The 15,998-nt window shown below is 41.6% G+C and overlaps 1 protein-coding gene and 1 long non-coding RNA gene across 15 annotated transcripts in view; one reads left to right on the top strand and one right to left on the bottom strand.

Annotated features, from left to right (window-relative positions):
• The window catches only part of LOC310762997, a 28,208-nt gene that overhangs the window by 5,932 nt on the left and 6,278 nt on the right, over positions 1-15,998 (top strand). The gene's annotated exons all lie outside the window — the stretch shown is intronic.
• Positions 7,618-15,998, bottom strand: part of LOC310762901 (calcium-activated potassium channel subunit alpha-1) — a 564,221-nt gene continuing 555,840 nt past the window's right edge. For 7 of the 14 annotated variants that reach the window (XM_083614569.1, XM_083614564.1, XM_083614574.1 and 4 more), the window contains one exon: positions 7,618-14,793. In XM_083614569.1, the coding sequence (XP_083470695.1) occupies positions 14,639-14,793 (155 nt within the window). In that variant the 3' untranslated portion in view covers positions 7,618-14,638. The remainder of the gene's footprint in view (positions 14,794-15,998) is intronic. The other 7 variants (XM_083614572.1, XM_083614575.1, XM_083614577.1 and 4 more) reach the window with 3 other exon arrangements.

The raw sequence follows: 15,998 nt of genomic DNA, 5'->3' as shown, positions 1-15,998 counted from the left end.
CCCACTGTGGATCAGCAGGAGAGGGGGGCTCTCTGAATATGTTTGTGTGTGCAATGCTGTATATACAGTGTGGACATTGGCTACTTGGGCCAATGTCCTATGTGGAATAGATTCCTACTAGAATAGGAACCTTGGTGGGTTGGCCAACCCTTGATGCAATTTGGTTTAGCCACCCCATTCTTAAGAGGTTTGGTAGACCACAAGCTAATCACCAGTTAGCATTTTTTAGCTGCTGTATTGCATAGCTAATGCAATTGTAGACTGCATCAACATAGTGAGTGTCCATATCATGAAAAGTAATTGGTCCCACTCTATTTGGCTTTGCTCTGACTTTACCTGGAGTACTGTATCCTGTTCTGTGCACCACAGTTTAAGAATCTGATCGATGAAGAGGAAGGAGTGCAACAAAGGTAGTGAGGAGCCACCACAGGCAGCTGGTACCTATTGAAATTGGTAGAGACAAAGACCAGAGAGGCCAACAGTAGGTGGAGCCAGAGCCATTAATTCTATTTTTACTCCCACTCTCCTCCCTGCTGGTTTCTGTAATGGCAACACTGAGATTAAGGAGGAGAAAGATAACAGTTCCACACCAAAACTGTAGAAGGCAAGTAGGTGGGGTCTACCTGAGGTTGGTGGTGCAATGCCCCATTTGCCCTAAAGGACCAGCCTGGAGGTTACCAAGTCCTAAGGAGAGAGGTTGAAGGAGTCAGGTATGCTTAGGCTGGACTGGAGAAGAGATGATTAAGAGGTGATATAACAGCCAAGTTTGAAGGAGCAAGTTTGTTCAAATAATAAATAGTGTTTTGTTTTTAAGAACATTAAGAAAAAATTCCTAACTAAGTTCCTGATCAACAAGAGGACCTCTCCTCTTATTCCATGACTGCTAAGCTTACTCAGGAATCTTTGGTGAGATGCCTAGTTGAAAGCTTTTTGAAGCTACACTCTGCCAATGGGATCACCTCTCTGCACATGCTCATTGACACTCTCAAAGAACCCAGATAAGTTAATGAGACAGGACTTGCTGTTGCGGAGGGTCATACCCTTGTCATCCAAGGGACCAACAGCTTCTCTAGCTAGTTTCTTGCTGCTGAGGTCTTCAAATAACTCCTTGTTGTTGGTAATATTTTTAGCTATGTGCTGCTCCTTTGGTTTCCCTTACTATATGCCTGCACTTACTTTGCCAAAGTTTTGTTCCTTTTAGCTCTCTTCATTTGGACAAGTCTTCCATTTTTGAGGGACTCTCCTTCAGCAGAGGTTCTTAAGCAGAGGGTGGTTGGCCAAAGAGCAGGAATGTCCAGAATTTCTATTCATGGGGGAGAGATACTAGAAAAGTTGTATTTCTTTTGGGAGGGAAATACAATATTTTTCAATCTATACAATATGAAAAACAAAATGGCTTGTGTCTGCTGATTTGTCTCATCTGCATCCCTCATTTTAAAATTAGAACTGATGGTTTCAATCTGTCTTTATAAGGGACATGTTTATCATATTCTGTCTTGCTTCCCAAATCAGAATTGTACATCTTGGAAGCTTCATCAAGCAATATTAATTCTGTTATCCACACTGTGAAGACTCAAAATTTCATAGCAATATTAAACACTTTAGCTACTCCAGTGTTAAATGATACTCAAAGAGAATCTTCTCCAGCAACTAGCTAGAATACATTTGAATAGTTTAAAAATACTGGAGTTAAAACCATTGATTTAGGGTCAGTGATACCTCCCTTGCATTACAAGACCATTATAAATAGGAAACAAAAGCCTAAATAGGCAGTCATCCATTGAAAGGCATTCTACCTCACAGTAGTTAATGTGTGAGAAGAGGTGTCAACTGTTGCATCTGGCTAGATGGCACACCCAGTGATATAGAAACCCTTCACTGAAATCTCAGATGTGTTGAATCTGGTGTGGATGCCAAGCTGGAGTCCAGGGCAGCTTTCTCCAGATCTAGATGTGGAAGGTGTCTTCTCCATTCCAGGGTTCCTGAGGGCACTTGGTATGAGCCAGAAGTGCACCAGGCATTCTTCTGTTGCCAAGTATTCTGAGCAGACCTAACCAATCAAGGAGCTCTGGATAGTTTGCCAATCGCAGGGCCCAATACAGCATAATCCTACTTCCTTCTATGCTTGAAGTATCTCAGTTGAAGCGGTTTTTTCATGGCCAACCCGCTTATGAGGCAGGATGAAGGAACTGCCTTGGGCGGCAGAAGCTGAAGAGGCAGAGCCTCTGTTCTCACCCTACCCTCTCCATGACTGGCAGCATTGGCACTTCTCTGTTGTGATGGGGCAGGTGGGGCACCATATCTTTGCCTTTCCAGGCAGGGGCAGTGGCACAGGGGTGGCACATTCCCGTTTCAGCTCAGGAGCCAAAACAGATGGTGTGGCCTTGAAGTCCTATTTATATAGCAAGATTGGCCTTTTTTCTTTCTTTCTGGCAGGGCTCCTACTTTTAAACAGCAAGCAAAACTTCCCCACCTCTGCTGCCACCTTTGCATTCTGATGAAAGCTTCACCTGTTGAAAGCGACACCTCTGGATTTCTGATTCATACTCTGTGCTTCTTGACTAATGTTTGTTATTACTCTCTGGTGAAGAAAATGTACTCTGCACAAATGAAGATATATTCTCTCATTTGTTATTAAAAGCTGAGCTCAGGCTTCGAAAGTTCCAGAGTTGAGCCCTGGCTCTCAAAGCAAGTTCTTTTGCTGCAGCTCTGGCCTGCTAAAGTTTGTGTTTGGGTCTCTCTGGGCTGATATTTTAGTATCTGCTTCTCCTTCTTACTATATTAGCAGTGTTGGCACAGGAAGCCCATTCTGATCTGGGGCCCAGTCCAGCTGCTCCAACATGTCTTTGCATTAATCTGTCCAAAGGCATACATAATAGATTATAAAGGGCTGTCTGTATTCTGTGGAGCTGCAAGTTCATGCAGAATGAGGCATCTCTCTGACAGCTGACTTAGACATAACTTTATAAATGTAAGTAGCAGATGGAAAATGCACCCCCCCACACACACACAGTGAACTGGTTGCGGATGAGATCAATTTATCAGTGGTGTGCATGTTAACCTCTGATAGTTGCTGTGTATCAGAAGTAGAGGAGGGGGACTTCTGCCATCTGTTTTTTGTACCTTTTTTTAACACATAGAGAAATCCCCAGCCCTTTCATTTGCAATATAAAACTTCAGAATTGGTGGGCAGTGTCCACTGAAGGCTCAGGAAAAGTGAATTTAGAGCAGCCAGGAGTTGTGCTGTGTTTATCTTCCCCTGCTCTTTTATATTCTTGCCCAGAGACTGAGGAGGGGCTAGAAAATGCCGTTAGATGACAGCTTGCACAGGGTCTTGGGATGGAAGGTAGAGTGGATTGTTGGCAAGAGAGATAGTGTGGTTTAGTGAATAGAGTCCTGGACTTGGAGGAAGGTTCAAATCAAGCTCCCTAGATGACCTTGGACTAGTTACGTTTCTCTACCTAACCTAGGGTGGTTGTGCAGATAACATGGCAGAAAACCACATATACCACTCTGAACTCTTCAAAGAGTGTGATGGGCAGTTATGATGATAAGACCAGCCATTTGGAACTTTGTGAACCACAGAAGAAAAAAAGTGGAATGTGCTGCATTTCATGTATGAATTGTGCTGGTCTAATGTACTGTAAGGGGACGCGGGTGGCACTGTGGTCTAAACCACAGAGGCTTGGGCTTGCCGATCAGAAGGTCTGCGGTTCAAATCCCTGCGACGGGGTGAGCTCCCATTGCTCAGTCCCAGCTCCTGCCAACCTAGCAGTTCGAAAGCACGTCAAAGTGCAAGTAGATAAATAGGCACTGCTCCAGCGGGAAGGTAAACGGCGTTTCCGTGCACTGCTCTGGTTTCGCCAGAAGCGATTTAGTCATGCTGGCCACATGACCCGGAAAAACTGTCTGCAGACAAACGTCGGCTCCCCCGGCCAGTAAAGCGAGATGAGCACCGCAATCCCAGAGTCGTTCACAACTGGACTTAACTGTCTGGGGTCCTTTACCTTTACCTGTCTTTACAAAAGTTGGGTTGCAGGTCTCTGGTTCAGTGTAATTTGCATATGGTGCAATTTCAGCTGCCACCCAGAACCACACACTATTTAAGATTGCATTTGTGTGTTGTTGTTGATGTTTTAGTCGGAACCATGTCTGATCAGTATTTGCTCACTTAAAGCACTTTCATGCAATGACACACTTCTTCTTTGGTGAACACTCGTAGCCGAGTAAGATTGTCTTCCATAAATACAGTTTTAACAATAAGTCCGTATTTCTGGACACACCACAACCATGGCATTGTAATAGAAACTGTGTTACCATTTCATCTGGTTCTTTCGTAGTTTTGTTTGGTAAATTCCCCGTATAACTTGGCTCAGAAAGCGCCTGTTTGAGTTCACACATGGACTGTGCCTTGTGTCAGCCACATCATCTGACAGATGGAACGTGATTGCTCAGCTTTAAAACATGCCGTCTGTGATCTGCATCAGTTCTCTTCTTAGAGTTTTCATTCTTTCTGCATGCCTCTGACTAGTCTTTGGGCTTCAAATGTAACCATTCTGAATGAAAGAGATGAATGACCCTCTATTTTCATGGGTATGGGTCATTATGGTAAATCCAGTTTGGGACTTATTCTGTCTTCAGAAGAGGCCGCTTCTGGAGCACCAAAAGGGGAAGAATGGACAGTGCTCTTTTTTCCAGGACGGCTATCATAGCATAGCGAGGTCTGGAAATATAAAGGGACATTTATGCTGCTAACCCTGCAGATTTCCGGGCAAAATGCCCACCAACTTGGCTTTCAAGTGCATGTTGATAAAAATTGATTCTTGGAAGTCCGGATGATTATGTGAAGTTGAAAGAGAAAAGGATTCTGCCTCAGGCAAGTGCCGGCCACAAAGCAATATCGAGAGATTTCAGAACTGCCCCCTGGTCTCCCAGCATCTTGAGACCCACTGGCTGATTTGGATTTTTGAGAAGGTGCCATGGGCACCACCACAAACCAAAAATCCTGGGGTCCCATAAGGAGCTGTGCCCCGGATCCATTATTATGTCCAATGGCAGCCGTGTGAAGTGATGGGTCTTTAATCTTTACTGTGCAGTCTATAGATACTCTAATTTGATGGCGGTCTGGGGAGCCCAGGATTTTTCTTTTATTACAGTACTCGCCAGTACAGTACTTGGCTTCAGTCAGTGCAGTGTGGCAGCAAAAAATGCCAAAGTAGGTGAGAACTAATCACCGAAGCCTAACAGTCCACATTGTTTCAGAAAGCAATGGTTTGGCGGACTGCGTTATGCAAACCAGCTTAGTGAATTTACAAGGGTTCTTGGTAGCAAAGGCTCACTTCAGGAAATATTCAACTTTCATTCTAAAAAATACAAATCAGGGATATAATATTTATTATTATATTTAAATCCTGCCCTTTATTCAAGCAGCACAAGGCAGGGTGCAGGGAACACACACAAACACACACCTTATTACACTGCGGTGTGAAAAGCAGTCTGATGAAGAGAGTCAAACTTCTGCTAAGCTGTGAAGCTGGCCTTGGACACATCACTGCCTCTCAGCCTAACCGACTTGAGTTACTGTGAGAGAATCATCACAAGTAGGCCACCTCGAGCTCCTTTGTTATTCTAAACATATTTCATGCAGGTGATCTTTAAAACACAGAATTGATCATCTTTCTGCAAGCATTTATTATTTTTGTGCCAGTATTCCAATAAACCATTTACCCCTGAAAATGAAGTAGGCAGGTTAGGTTGCTTCCAGATGGCCCCTTTATTGAGCATCCATCCTGATTTGTTTGCAGGGGACTTAGGCAATGTCAGGTATTTACTGAGCATTCATTCTGATGCAGTTGAAGGATGTTATGACATTGGGTCAAGCAATCATTATCCCACACTTTCCAGTGCATTTCCCTATCCATTATCACAAAACGTCTGTTTTGGGGCAGTGGGATGGATTTGTTGCACAGCACCTCCCAATGGACTATAATTGCACATCTTGAATTTGCCAGTATGTGACTGAATCCCACCCAAAATAGTGATAGTCTGGAAGTGCCCTTGTTTTGATAGGGGAAGTGTGTAACAGACATGGTGTTGTTCCTGTTTTTTGAAATATGTGAGAAACTGATCATATCAAGGCAGGAAGCTGAAAAGAGCAGCCATGCTGTGTCAAATTTCTGTTGCCTTCAGCCGATGTTTCTTGGCGACTGGGCCTCTCACTCCCTAAAGGGAAAATAAGTCGGTGGTGGATCAGAAGATCTGGTCTTGAATGGTCTATGTGCCTTGACTATTTGTAGGGCACATTGCAATACATTGTTTTTTATGAATGCACCAGAGTAACCCTGCAGAGGAATATGCTAATAGTTTTGTCTGTTATAACATGCAGCTATTGTAATTAGTATAAAGAGTCAACAAACAGCCTGTCTGACCCTTTGGAGCCATTTTAGCTGTATCAGGACATTTCAGTTGCATCATCGACATTGGGATTGTTTGTGGAGGTGCAAAGGTCAGCAAGGTTCTCCCATAATCCACTAAGCACCATCCTCTGCCCCTATCCCACTAGACTCCATCTCTGGAGTCTTAAAGTTCTGAACCTGAAATCCAGAACCCGATTAAGAAAGCCGATCAGGGAACAGACTCTCCAAGACCTGGCCATGTGCATTGTGGCCAACGGACAGTTGGTTTTGGTCAGTCAGGGTCTACCTCCAAGGTTCCTGGAACAAGCTGATATTAGAAGATGTTAGATATTAGCTTGGAAGATTAAAGGAAACAGATTTGTCCCTTCAGCCCAGGAACATTGTGGTGGTGGTGGTAAAAAAAGCCAACACCCACAAAAAGCTGGTTTGTAGCACATAGCATTGAGACTGGCTGGCTTTTCATTGAGTGAGATACATAATCTCCCTAAATTTCATTTCCTATAATCCCACCATGCTAAATACACATTCTTTCAAGTTGTGTCTCAAGATGCTTGGCAGTAGGAGTCTAGGGATCCTTGAATTAGATGAGGCACTTCAGCATTTAAGGGATCTCTGGTGAATGTACCTGTTGGCAAGTTGAAACTCATGCCTTCTCTTCCTAATTCATTTCCTCTGGGGCAGGAAAGAAAAAGGGTTTCCAAAGGTGCAAGAGACAATAATACTGCCGATTCACTTTCCAAGGTTATTGTAAGGATTACTGGGGCAATATATGTGAGTACTGTACTTCAAACTCTCAAAGGGTTACTTTTGGGTGAGTCTTTTAGTTGACTGAGATGCCAGGAATTGCTCAATTACAAGATGATGGTTTAGGGCTCTGGTTTAACACTGAACAAACGCAGAACAGTCAGATCTATGTTCATGTAGCCCTATAAAATAAGGTGCAATTCCACTTAGCTCCCTGCTACAGCTTCTAAATAGATGATTAGCACAATTGTACCTTGTTTTACATGGTTATGTGCACAAGCTCCTGCTGGTAGATTGGGCTGGAAATCACGTGTGCTACTTGTTTGCACACATAATTCCCTGGCAAGCTGTGGCGGTGTGTGCACACATCTGCTTCTATATGCATATGACCCCCAACCTAAATATGCATTATATCATGGGGAAAGAAGGAAGAAAAAAGCCACACAAGTATAGCTCCTTGGTTTTTAGAACACAAATACATAAATTTTTAATCTGAGAAAAATACAAAATGAAACCATGTACAAGTTATGTACAAACCCTTTTTACAAGACAATATATTTATCACTGGATATTACATATGACAAAGTCAGGTAGATCATTTCTGAGCACCAGCATTTGCGCACTCTCTTTCTCTCCCTCCATTCCTTACTCAAACAAACAAACAAAACAAATGATGAAGCCACACTCCTTTTTCTTGATGAACTTTGAGTTAACACCCCTGTTTTCCCCCCTGTTGTCCCTTTGGGAGAAACAGCTGGCTAAGACAGATGCCTCTGTAAGTCATAGTCCCATATTTGCTTCATTGCTGGGCCGTGGGGAGAATGGGTAGGCCACCTTTGATAATTCACAAGATTTTTAAATCTTGACTGCAAGATTTTCATGACAAGCCGTTTAAAATTTGCCACTTCTACTACACATGTATGTCATGGACAGTATCCCAAAAGAGAAGTTAATTTTTCAAAAAGATTGCTTTGAAAATGTAACACAAGTCTACTAAACCTCACCTTGGAAACATCTGATGACTTTTCTCTAATGATTTTTTTTTTCTTGTTCTAGTCTTCCTAAACTGCATTAAGGTCCCAAACTAGTGTTTCTCCTTCAATTTCAATCAGATGCATTTGTGCAGTTTTCTTTTCTCATTTGAAGGCCTCCAGACCATAAATTAATTGGGAATGAACCTGGGTGAAATGGAACATGCAACAATAGCTGCCACAAAACAATACGAAAATTTGCTTGCCTCACAAACCCACTGGGAAGCATGTTTGGGTGATCAGTGCATAGAGAGCGCATTGCTGCCAGGGTTTTATGCTTATGCCTGCTCTTGGGAGGCACTTTATCCTGGGCACAGCACTCGAGAGTGAGGGAGCCTGCCAAAGTGAATGCAACTAGGCAGGCTTAAGAGTGCTCCACTGGTCAGTTCTCGAGGGTCATATTCATGTAGGTTAGCCAGGTCAATTTTTCAGGAAACAAGGCGTGCATGGGACTAGTAGTATCTGAGACAAGGGTATTTCTTTGTGGAGTCTGTGGAAATGGGACGCATGGAAGGAAGGAAAAACCAGTTACCCTGATGGAGCATGGAAGCAGACTGCCCCTTGCACAGCTGCATCACGCACATCTGGCCACGTTGGTCACGGGTGAGATTGGCCTGTCTTCCCCATGTAGATGGAATGGTACGATTCTGCAAAAGGGGGCGATGCTTTAAAGTGTAGGACAACTGGTGACCCTGGCAGGTGCATGCCGCAAATGGAGCCCTTAAACTGCTGCTACTTATGTGTGGTGTACTTAAATATTTGAAGACCCTATAAGGTATTTAAAAGGAGGAGGTGGCCGACCTGGCTGTGGACAGTGTCATGAATGCTCAATTTGGAAAGCATGGATCATTAACCCACTTGTAAGTTATTGCTGTTATGTGGCGAGTTCTGCAGCTTATTATTGCAAAGTACCTTAAGCACGTGTTTCTGCAAATAAAGCCCTCAAGTTTACCCATTTTGCTTGCCTCTCAGTGGCATCCCCACCACATCAGATTAATAGTTAGACGCTAATACTGTTTTCTGAATTTCCTTTAAAAATATAGTGAAAGCTTTCTGTGGTTGCCTTCTGCATCACTGCTAAATAGTGTGCTTGAGGAAATACCTTTCATCCTTGCATTCTCACCTGCTTCTGCTTGCTTAACTCTTTATCCTTAGCTGAGTCTCAAGAAAGAAAGAAAAATGCACAAAGAAAAAGTCTGCATTGGCAGGGGCTGAGGGGAAACGACATAACTGCCCCTTGTGTTGTTCCTACTAGTTCCTCAAGGCAACTGGCGACTTGGTTCCCTGTTACTGTGGCCTCTTTCTCTAGATCTAAAAGGGCTAACTCTTTGATATACCCTGGATGGAGAGAGATCCCATAGCAGTTTCTTCCCCAGTGATTCTTACTAAGTAGTGCTTAGAGGGAGCTGAAACAAATGAAGAAAAGACTCTTCTTCAATTCAATTCAATTCAATTCAACTCAGCTGTGAATGACACAGTGAAACAATTAAAGTGAAAGAAGTGGCTAATTACACAGTATGTACTTAAGAATGTAAGAATCTCTTTGTAGTCCATTTAATCCAGCCTTCTGTCTCCAGCAGTTACCAAACCCCTACGATATACACAATACAAAAACAAGCAGGGCACAGTGAAGAAAACCATCTGACATTGTTGTTTCATCTCTGGCATCTACTAATTAGAAGTATGCTGTATCTGAATATAGATCTTCCATGTTTTAGCTATCATGGGTTATCAGCCACTGACAGACTTGTCTTATATGCATTGGTATAATGTTGAATTATAGAATTATAGAATGTGTGGCTCTTGGAGTCATCACACCTTATGGTGCAAGACCATTAAGAGGTTGTCTCTTGAATTTTGCTATGTGGCTGCTAATCCAGACAACTTCTGAAATTACAGATGCATAATTCAATGGGATTGGGGGAGGCTTGCAGCTCTACCTTCATTAATTGTCATTTTCTACCACCAGAACTGGAGGATTGACTGTCTAGAGGCAATTCACCTATGTGCAAACCCTTTCCCAATATTTTTCAGTTCCAAAATTTCGCATTTCATTTCATCCTCAATTCAAAGCACAGAAAAAAACATCTTTAGACTTGGCTTTATTCCTCTCTAATTATTATCTCTAAGCAGCCCATGAGCTAGCATGTGCAAATATTCACAGTGTGTGACTGACGGCACAGGGGGATAAGAAACTGGGATCATGTTTGCAGGATAGCCATGTGTTTGTGGTCCTGCCTGTGCAATAGCCAATGCTTGTAGGCTCTGCGTGTATGAGAGCCACCACAAGGTAACTGCAGAAAAACTACCTTCTGTTGAATATAAATTTGTGGACATCTGTTTAGCCAGACACTACTTATCTGACTTTAATTTCTCTGTTGCCTAGACAGGGGCTGGTGGGGGTGGAAGGCCCAGCAATAGGTAGCAGCAGAGCCAATGGCAACAACTGTCATTTCCATCTTCCTCCCTGGTGAGTTCTACAAAAGCATCACTGAGACTAAGGAGGATGAGGATGACGGCAAGTGCTGCCTCTTGGACCAGTTGTGAACAAGAAAGGCAGGCAGATGCGGGATGGCCGAGGGACCAGCCTCCACTGTATCTAGATTTGTAGGCCCAGTTTGCGTGTAATGCTAAGAATAAACCTTGATTACAGCTCATGGTTTGTCGGGAGTGAAGCACGCCATGAGCTTGAGTTCAGACATAATGATGACCCCTCCAAAAAAGGCTTGGCCCTGGATTGGCTAGGTGTTGCATGTATAACTGGTTGCAGTCACACAGAAGTCATCATTGCCTGATGTATTTGATGTGTATGTCTGGGTGGGTGGGGGGGGATACTATCCTGGGGCAGAGTCTGAAGGCACTTGATGATGCAGTTTTGCTGAAGCTAAGCAGGCTCTTGTCAATGCCTCTATGAGTGACTGCCTGGAAACCGCTTGTACCCTGCCTTCATTTCTGTTACGGAAGGAAGGTGGAATATAGATGCAAAATATCACTTGTGGAACTGATTGGTTCACACATGAAACTGCCCTCATATTAAAAGTTCCAATTCTCTGAGGCTGCATATTAATGTGGAACAATGTAGTGTGTAATCCAGGCAGGCATGGCCAACTGGGAATGCTACTGCTTTCATGGAAACTGTTACCAATGAAGGCTGAATTGCCTCTTCCCCAGGGCTGTCTGTGTGTCTGCTATATGAAATGTATTAAAGTTTTGAAGACAGTCCATATTCTGCACCAAAAACCTGAACTTCTTACAAATTGTGCAAACTAAGTACAGTACTTTTTCCACAGTTTCCCTCATTCTGTATGTTACTTTGCAATGTTTCTTATATTGAGTCATGCATTCTAATTTTGCAAGATCTGGAGAAGAGCAAGGAACTGTGCTTTAAAGGCCAATAAAGTCCCCCTGCCCCATGTTGATTTCTGAAAATCTGTTTCAGCCATTCTCCCTGTTGAGTGAGATTTAAACAGACTTACCTATACTCAGAGACTTTCAAATATACCTTCATAACAATAAGGGCTAGAAACTTGTTTAAAATAATACATACATACATACATACATACATACATACATACATACATACATACTAGAAAGTGAGCTGAGATTCTCAAGAAATTCTATCTATACCTAAGGCCACATTTTGTACTTTTTCTCAACCCACTGAATTGGAGTGCATACACAAGTCCTTGCCTATCCATATCCAGTCATTCAAAGCTATTAGCAGTCACAAGAAGGAAATCTTAAGAAAGCTTCCACTATAATTCCAATCTGTGATCATCTTTGCATGGGCTTATCCGTGTGTTGTATTTATTTACAGTCTACACCTGGACCTGCCCAGTTCTTAATAAAGATGCATTGCACAGCTGAGCTATGAGTGCCACTCTTTATTATTTCAACTTCATTGTTATAAAACTTTCTGCTTTATGTAACGTGGCCAAAGAAATAGAACGGTGAGCTTTTTTTCTTTACAGGTAATTTAAACTGATTTAATTCCTGTTCTTTGCTCTCAAAGCAGACAACCACTTGGACCCAAATTGAGTGAATTCTCTTGGCATTGAGGCATATTTCGCTTTTTTGTGTCTTGCAGTTCATGAATGAAAAAGGAGTACAGACTCAGGCACAATCCACATGCGTTTGCACAACCTACACAGGCCTTTGCAAACCATCTGGGTGGATTGTGCCCTTTGGGGGGGGGATTTTTTAATGACCTAAAGCAAAATCCAGAATACAAATTGCAGCCTGCCTGTAGACTTATACTTCTCAAAGCTAAAACCCACCTTGGTTTTGGGTATTGTGATATGGGTATAAAACAAACTGCTGTTCGTTTGCTCTTTGTGAGGAAAGTGGTGATATAAGTACTTTTGATAAGCAATCCAATTCCCCATACATTATATTCACAGTTCTTAATTTCCCCTCTCTTTTGAAAAGCTAATTCTACAAAACATAATGACAAAGTAGTCACAGTCCAAGAAGTCACTCCGGAATTAAGTCTATTAGGTGTGAGTATGAATATATTTGTACTGCAGCCAGTAGACAAACATTAAAGCTGAGATAGTTTTTAGCTTAAAATAGTGGGTTATATAGTGGACAACTTTATCTGCTCAGTACTTGTTTGATTCACTGATATTACTCTAATGATAACAATATCACAGAATGTTTAATCTCAGCGTTGGTTTTTTTTTACAACTTTGCACAATTACAAAGCCTAAAATCAGCTTGTGTAGTGGAACCTGATGCCAATCTCTTGCCTCTGCCTGATTGTGTCTCCCTTCACTTCAGGAGATCATCTGCCCCAGCTCAGCCTAGATCAGCAGTTCGTAATTTAAACCGGAGAGAGTTGCTAAATTATTTAGAGCCTCAAATGCTGGAGTGACCATATATTGCAGCGCAGATATGAAACATCACCATTTTGCCTGATGGCTAGAAAGCTTGTTGGCCGTTTTGTAGAAAAAACTCCTGGCGACCTTTCCTACAGGCCTTTTTTAAAATATTCTATTGAATACATTCATTATTCTTTGTTACTACAGTTATGCTTGTTTTGTTGTTACCTTTAGGGGCAGAGTCCCAAAAGCTTGGAAATTAAAAGTTTTATTTCTATCACCTAACAAAGGAAGACAGAAATTAGGTGGCTGCAGCATAGCATGAGCAGTGCCTGAACTACAATGTTTACATCACAATTAGAGCTCACCTAATATCTGGATGTATTGCGATTGGGAGGCTGGATCCGGCTTTTGCAAGCACGAGAGGCCATTGGCAAGTTGTGGTATGGAAATTAGTTTTGTCACCTTTCGGGCTGCAACACCGGAACTCCAGCTTATCTTTTGCTAAACACAGTTCCTGGCATATATTACGATCTGATTCCTTGTCTCCCTCCCCTTAAAAATCAAAACAAAATAGGTTGGGATTAAAGGCCTCTGAATCTTGGTGATAAACTTGAAATTTCCATGCTTGACCCCTTTGCACCGAGATGTGCTAATCATAGTCAACATGAAGCAATGAAGGGAAGCAGCATTTCTTCTACAGCTTTCTGGGTAGTCCCCATTAGACTCTCATTTATTTGCTGCATTTTTGCTTTATGCTATGCTAACGTCCGCTACTTTATTGCCACTATTAGCCATTTATGTGATATTGGACTTTCTATTTACCTGTGAGGAAGATGCTCTGTATGAACATCTGTAGTAACTATTGGAGCAATCCCATGCATATTTACCCAGAAGTAAGACCCATTGTGTTCAGCGGGGATCACTTCCAGGTGAGTGTGCACAGGACTGCGCCATATGGTAGTAATCTAATGGATAATTTCAGAATGAAGTTAATTTTACAAAAATATGACGTTTCCACTTTTTTTCCAAAATAAATATGCTTCAGTTTATTAAGAGCTGGTGTCAATGCTAAACAAAATACACATCTTCCAGGAAAGAAACATTCTAGTATGCTCTTCTTTGTTACTTCTTCTTTGAATTACTAAAATACAAGTTGGACCTTTTTAAAATACATAATTTTTCTCTCTAATTACATTTTTTTTCTTTGTTTTGTGACCATCATTCTCCTGAAAGACATGAAAAGGAGCAGGAATATAATATATATATTTTGCTGGAGTCTGGCCACATTTGTAGCTGTTTTGTTAAGGGAAAATACTTGACAGTGAAATAAAGAAAAAAATATATTTTCTTTCTAATAAATAAAAATAATTTAGAACGCTAGAGGCTATACATGACTGCTTTGATTATGTTGTTTTATAAATGAAATAGTTTCCAAAATACATGGAAGCAAATATTAAAGGCAGACAAACAAAGATCTGTCTACTTTGCTTTCTGGCAAACACTTGCCTTTCTTTAACTTTTCCCACCAGTGGTTCGGCATGAAAGAGGAACAAATGTCACATCACCATTCATGAAGTCTGTCAAGTTGTTGTTTTAAAAAAAAATAGTTCTGGCCTTCTGTGAGTCAACATTCATCTTCAACTTCTCTGATTGGTGGTATCAAGCTGCTTGTAGACTTATACTGATTGATCTGATTGGCCATGTGTGTACTCATGGGCTTGATTTGAATGTTTCTGGGATAGGCATTATCCGGCTCATCTGTAAACCATTTCTTTTCTGCTAAAGAGCAAAATGGATAGAGAGACAGAACAAGGGAGGAGGAAAAGGAAAAGTTTAATTAGTGCCATGCCAAAAGCAGTTGAGAAAAGTGCAGGGTGCGGGCGGAGGGAGCAATCAATAGAAAGTGACTTTGAATAATGGCTAGCAGTGAAGTGCTGTAGATTTTATAAACCCAAGAACACTGATTAGAAGAGAGGGTGGAACGTTTGCAGGCTTGAAAGCAAAGGGTTAAAAAGAACTGGCAGGTGACTGACTCATTTGTGGAAGGTGACCAGAGCCTTCAACGTGGTGTCAGAAGTGCTGCCCTCTGTTTTAATGTGATTAGTGAAATGACTAGTGATTGGCTTTTAGAAAAGCACTAACCTGGTTTAAATTTGAACTGAAATGAATTTACCCCGATACAGTTCTCTCAAAGAGTCCCCATTGTGACTTTCTTTGTCAGATACTTTAGGAGTGCTTGATTATCTGAACAGTTTTTAATATTTCACAGATGATTTTTAGTACCGTATTTACTCGAGACTAATGCACCACCAAATCTAATGCACCACCTCAATTTTCAGAACCTTGAAACAAAACAAAAAAAGTATTTGCTGGTGGATGTGAATGTGCATCGAATCTAATGTACACCTTAATTTTCACAATGTAATTTGGCCAATAAAGGTGAGCATTAGATTTGAGTAAATATGGTATTAGACAACACACATGTTATGCAATGGCATTAGAAAAATATGTAGTGTTTATTGGGGAATTAACACATGGTTGCTATATCCAATAGCTGACATAGTACAGTGATGATGTGCAACAATATCAGTATCTGACAGCATCTGGTAGAGAATGTATAATGCAATTTAATAGATAGATGACAATTCACGAGACTTGTATTTCACGTCTGCCAAAGTCAAATTAAGAGACACAAACATGTCCAAATCACATACATTTTGAATTTTGAGATTAAAAATTGGCATTCAAAATGTGGTTTATATTTCAAATGCGAAATGTCAAACTCAGAATCTGAATGGCAAAACTGGAAAATGCAAAATTTAAATTGAATCAGGGCTGGGGCTACTGTATTTCCCAGCGTTTCTTGACAAATAGTTGCTGCTGTCTGTTCCTACATGACCTCCTTGGTAGTCATCCCAGGCTTTGTTTACCTTGAATACAGTCATGAGTAGCTTGTTCAGCACTGACAAAACCCATCAGGATAC

This window comes from Podarcis filfolensis, assembly GCF_964270895.1.
Source record: "Podarcis filfolensis genome assembly, chromosome: 5".
In the NCBI taxonomy this organism is placed as follows: Eukaryota; Metazoa; Chordata; class Lepidosauria; order Squamata; family Lacertidae; genus Podarcis; species Podarcis filfolensis.
This window is presented reverse-complemented; position numbering and strand designations above follow the sequence as displayed.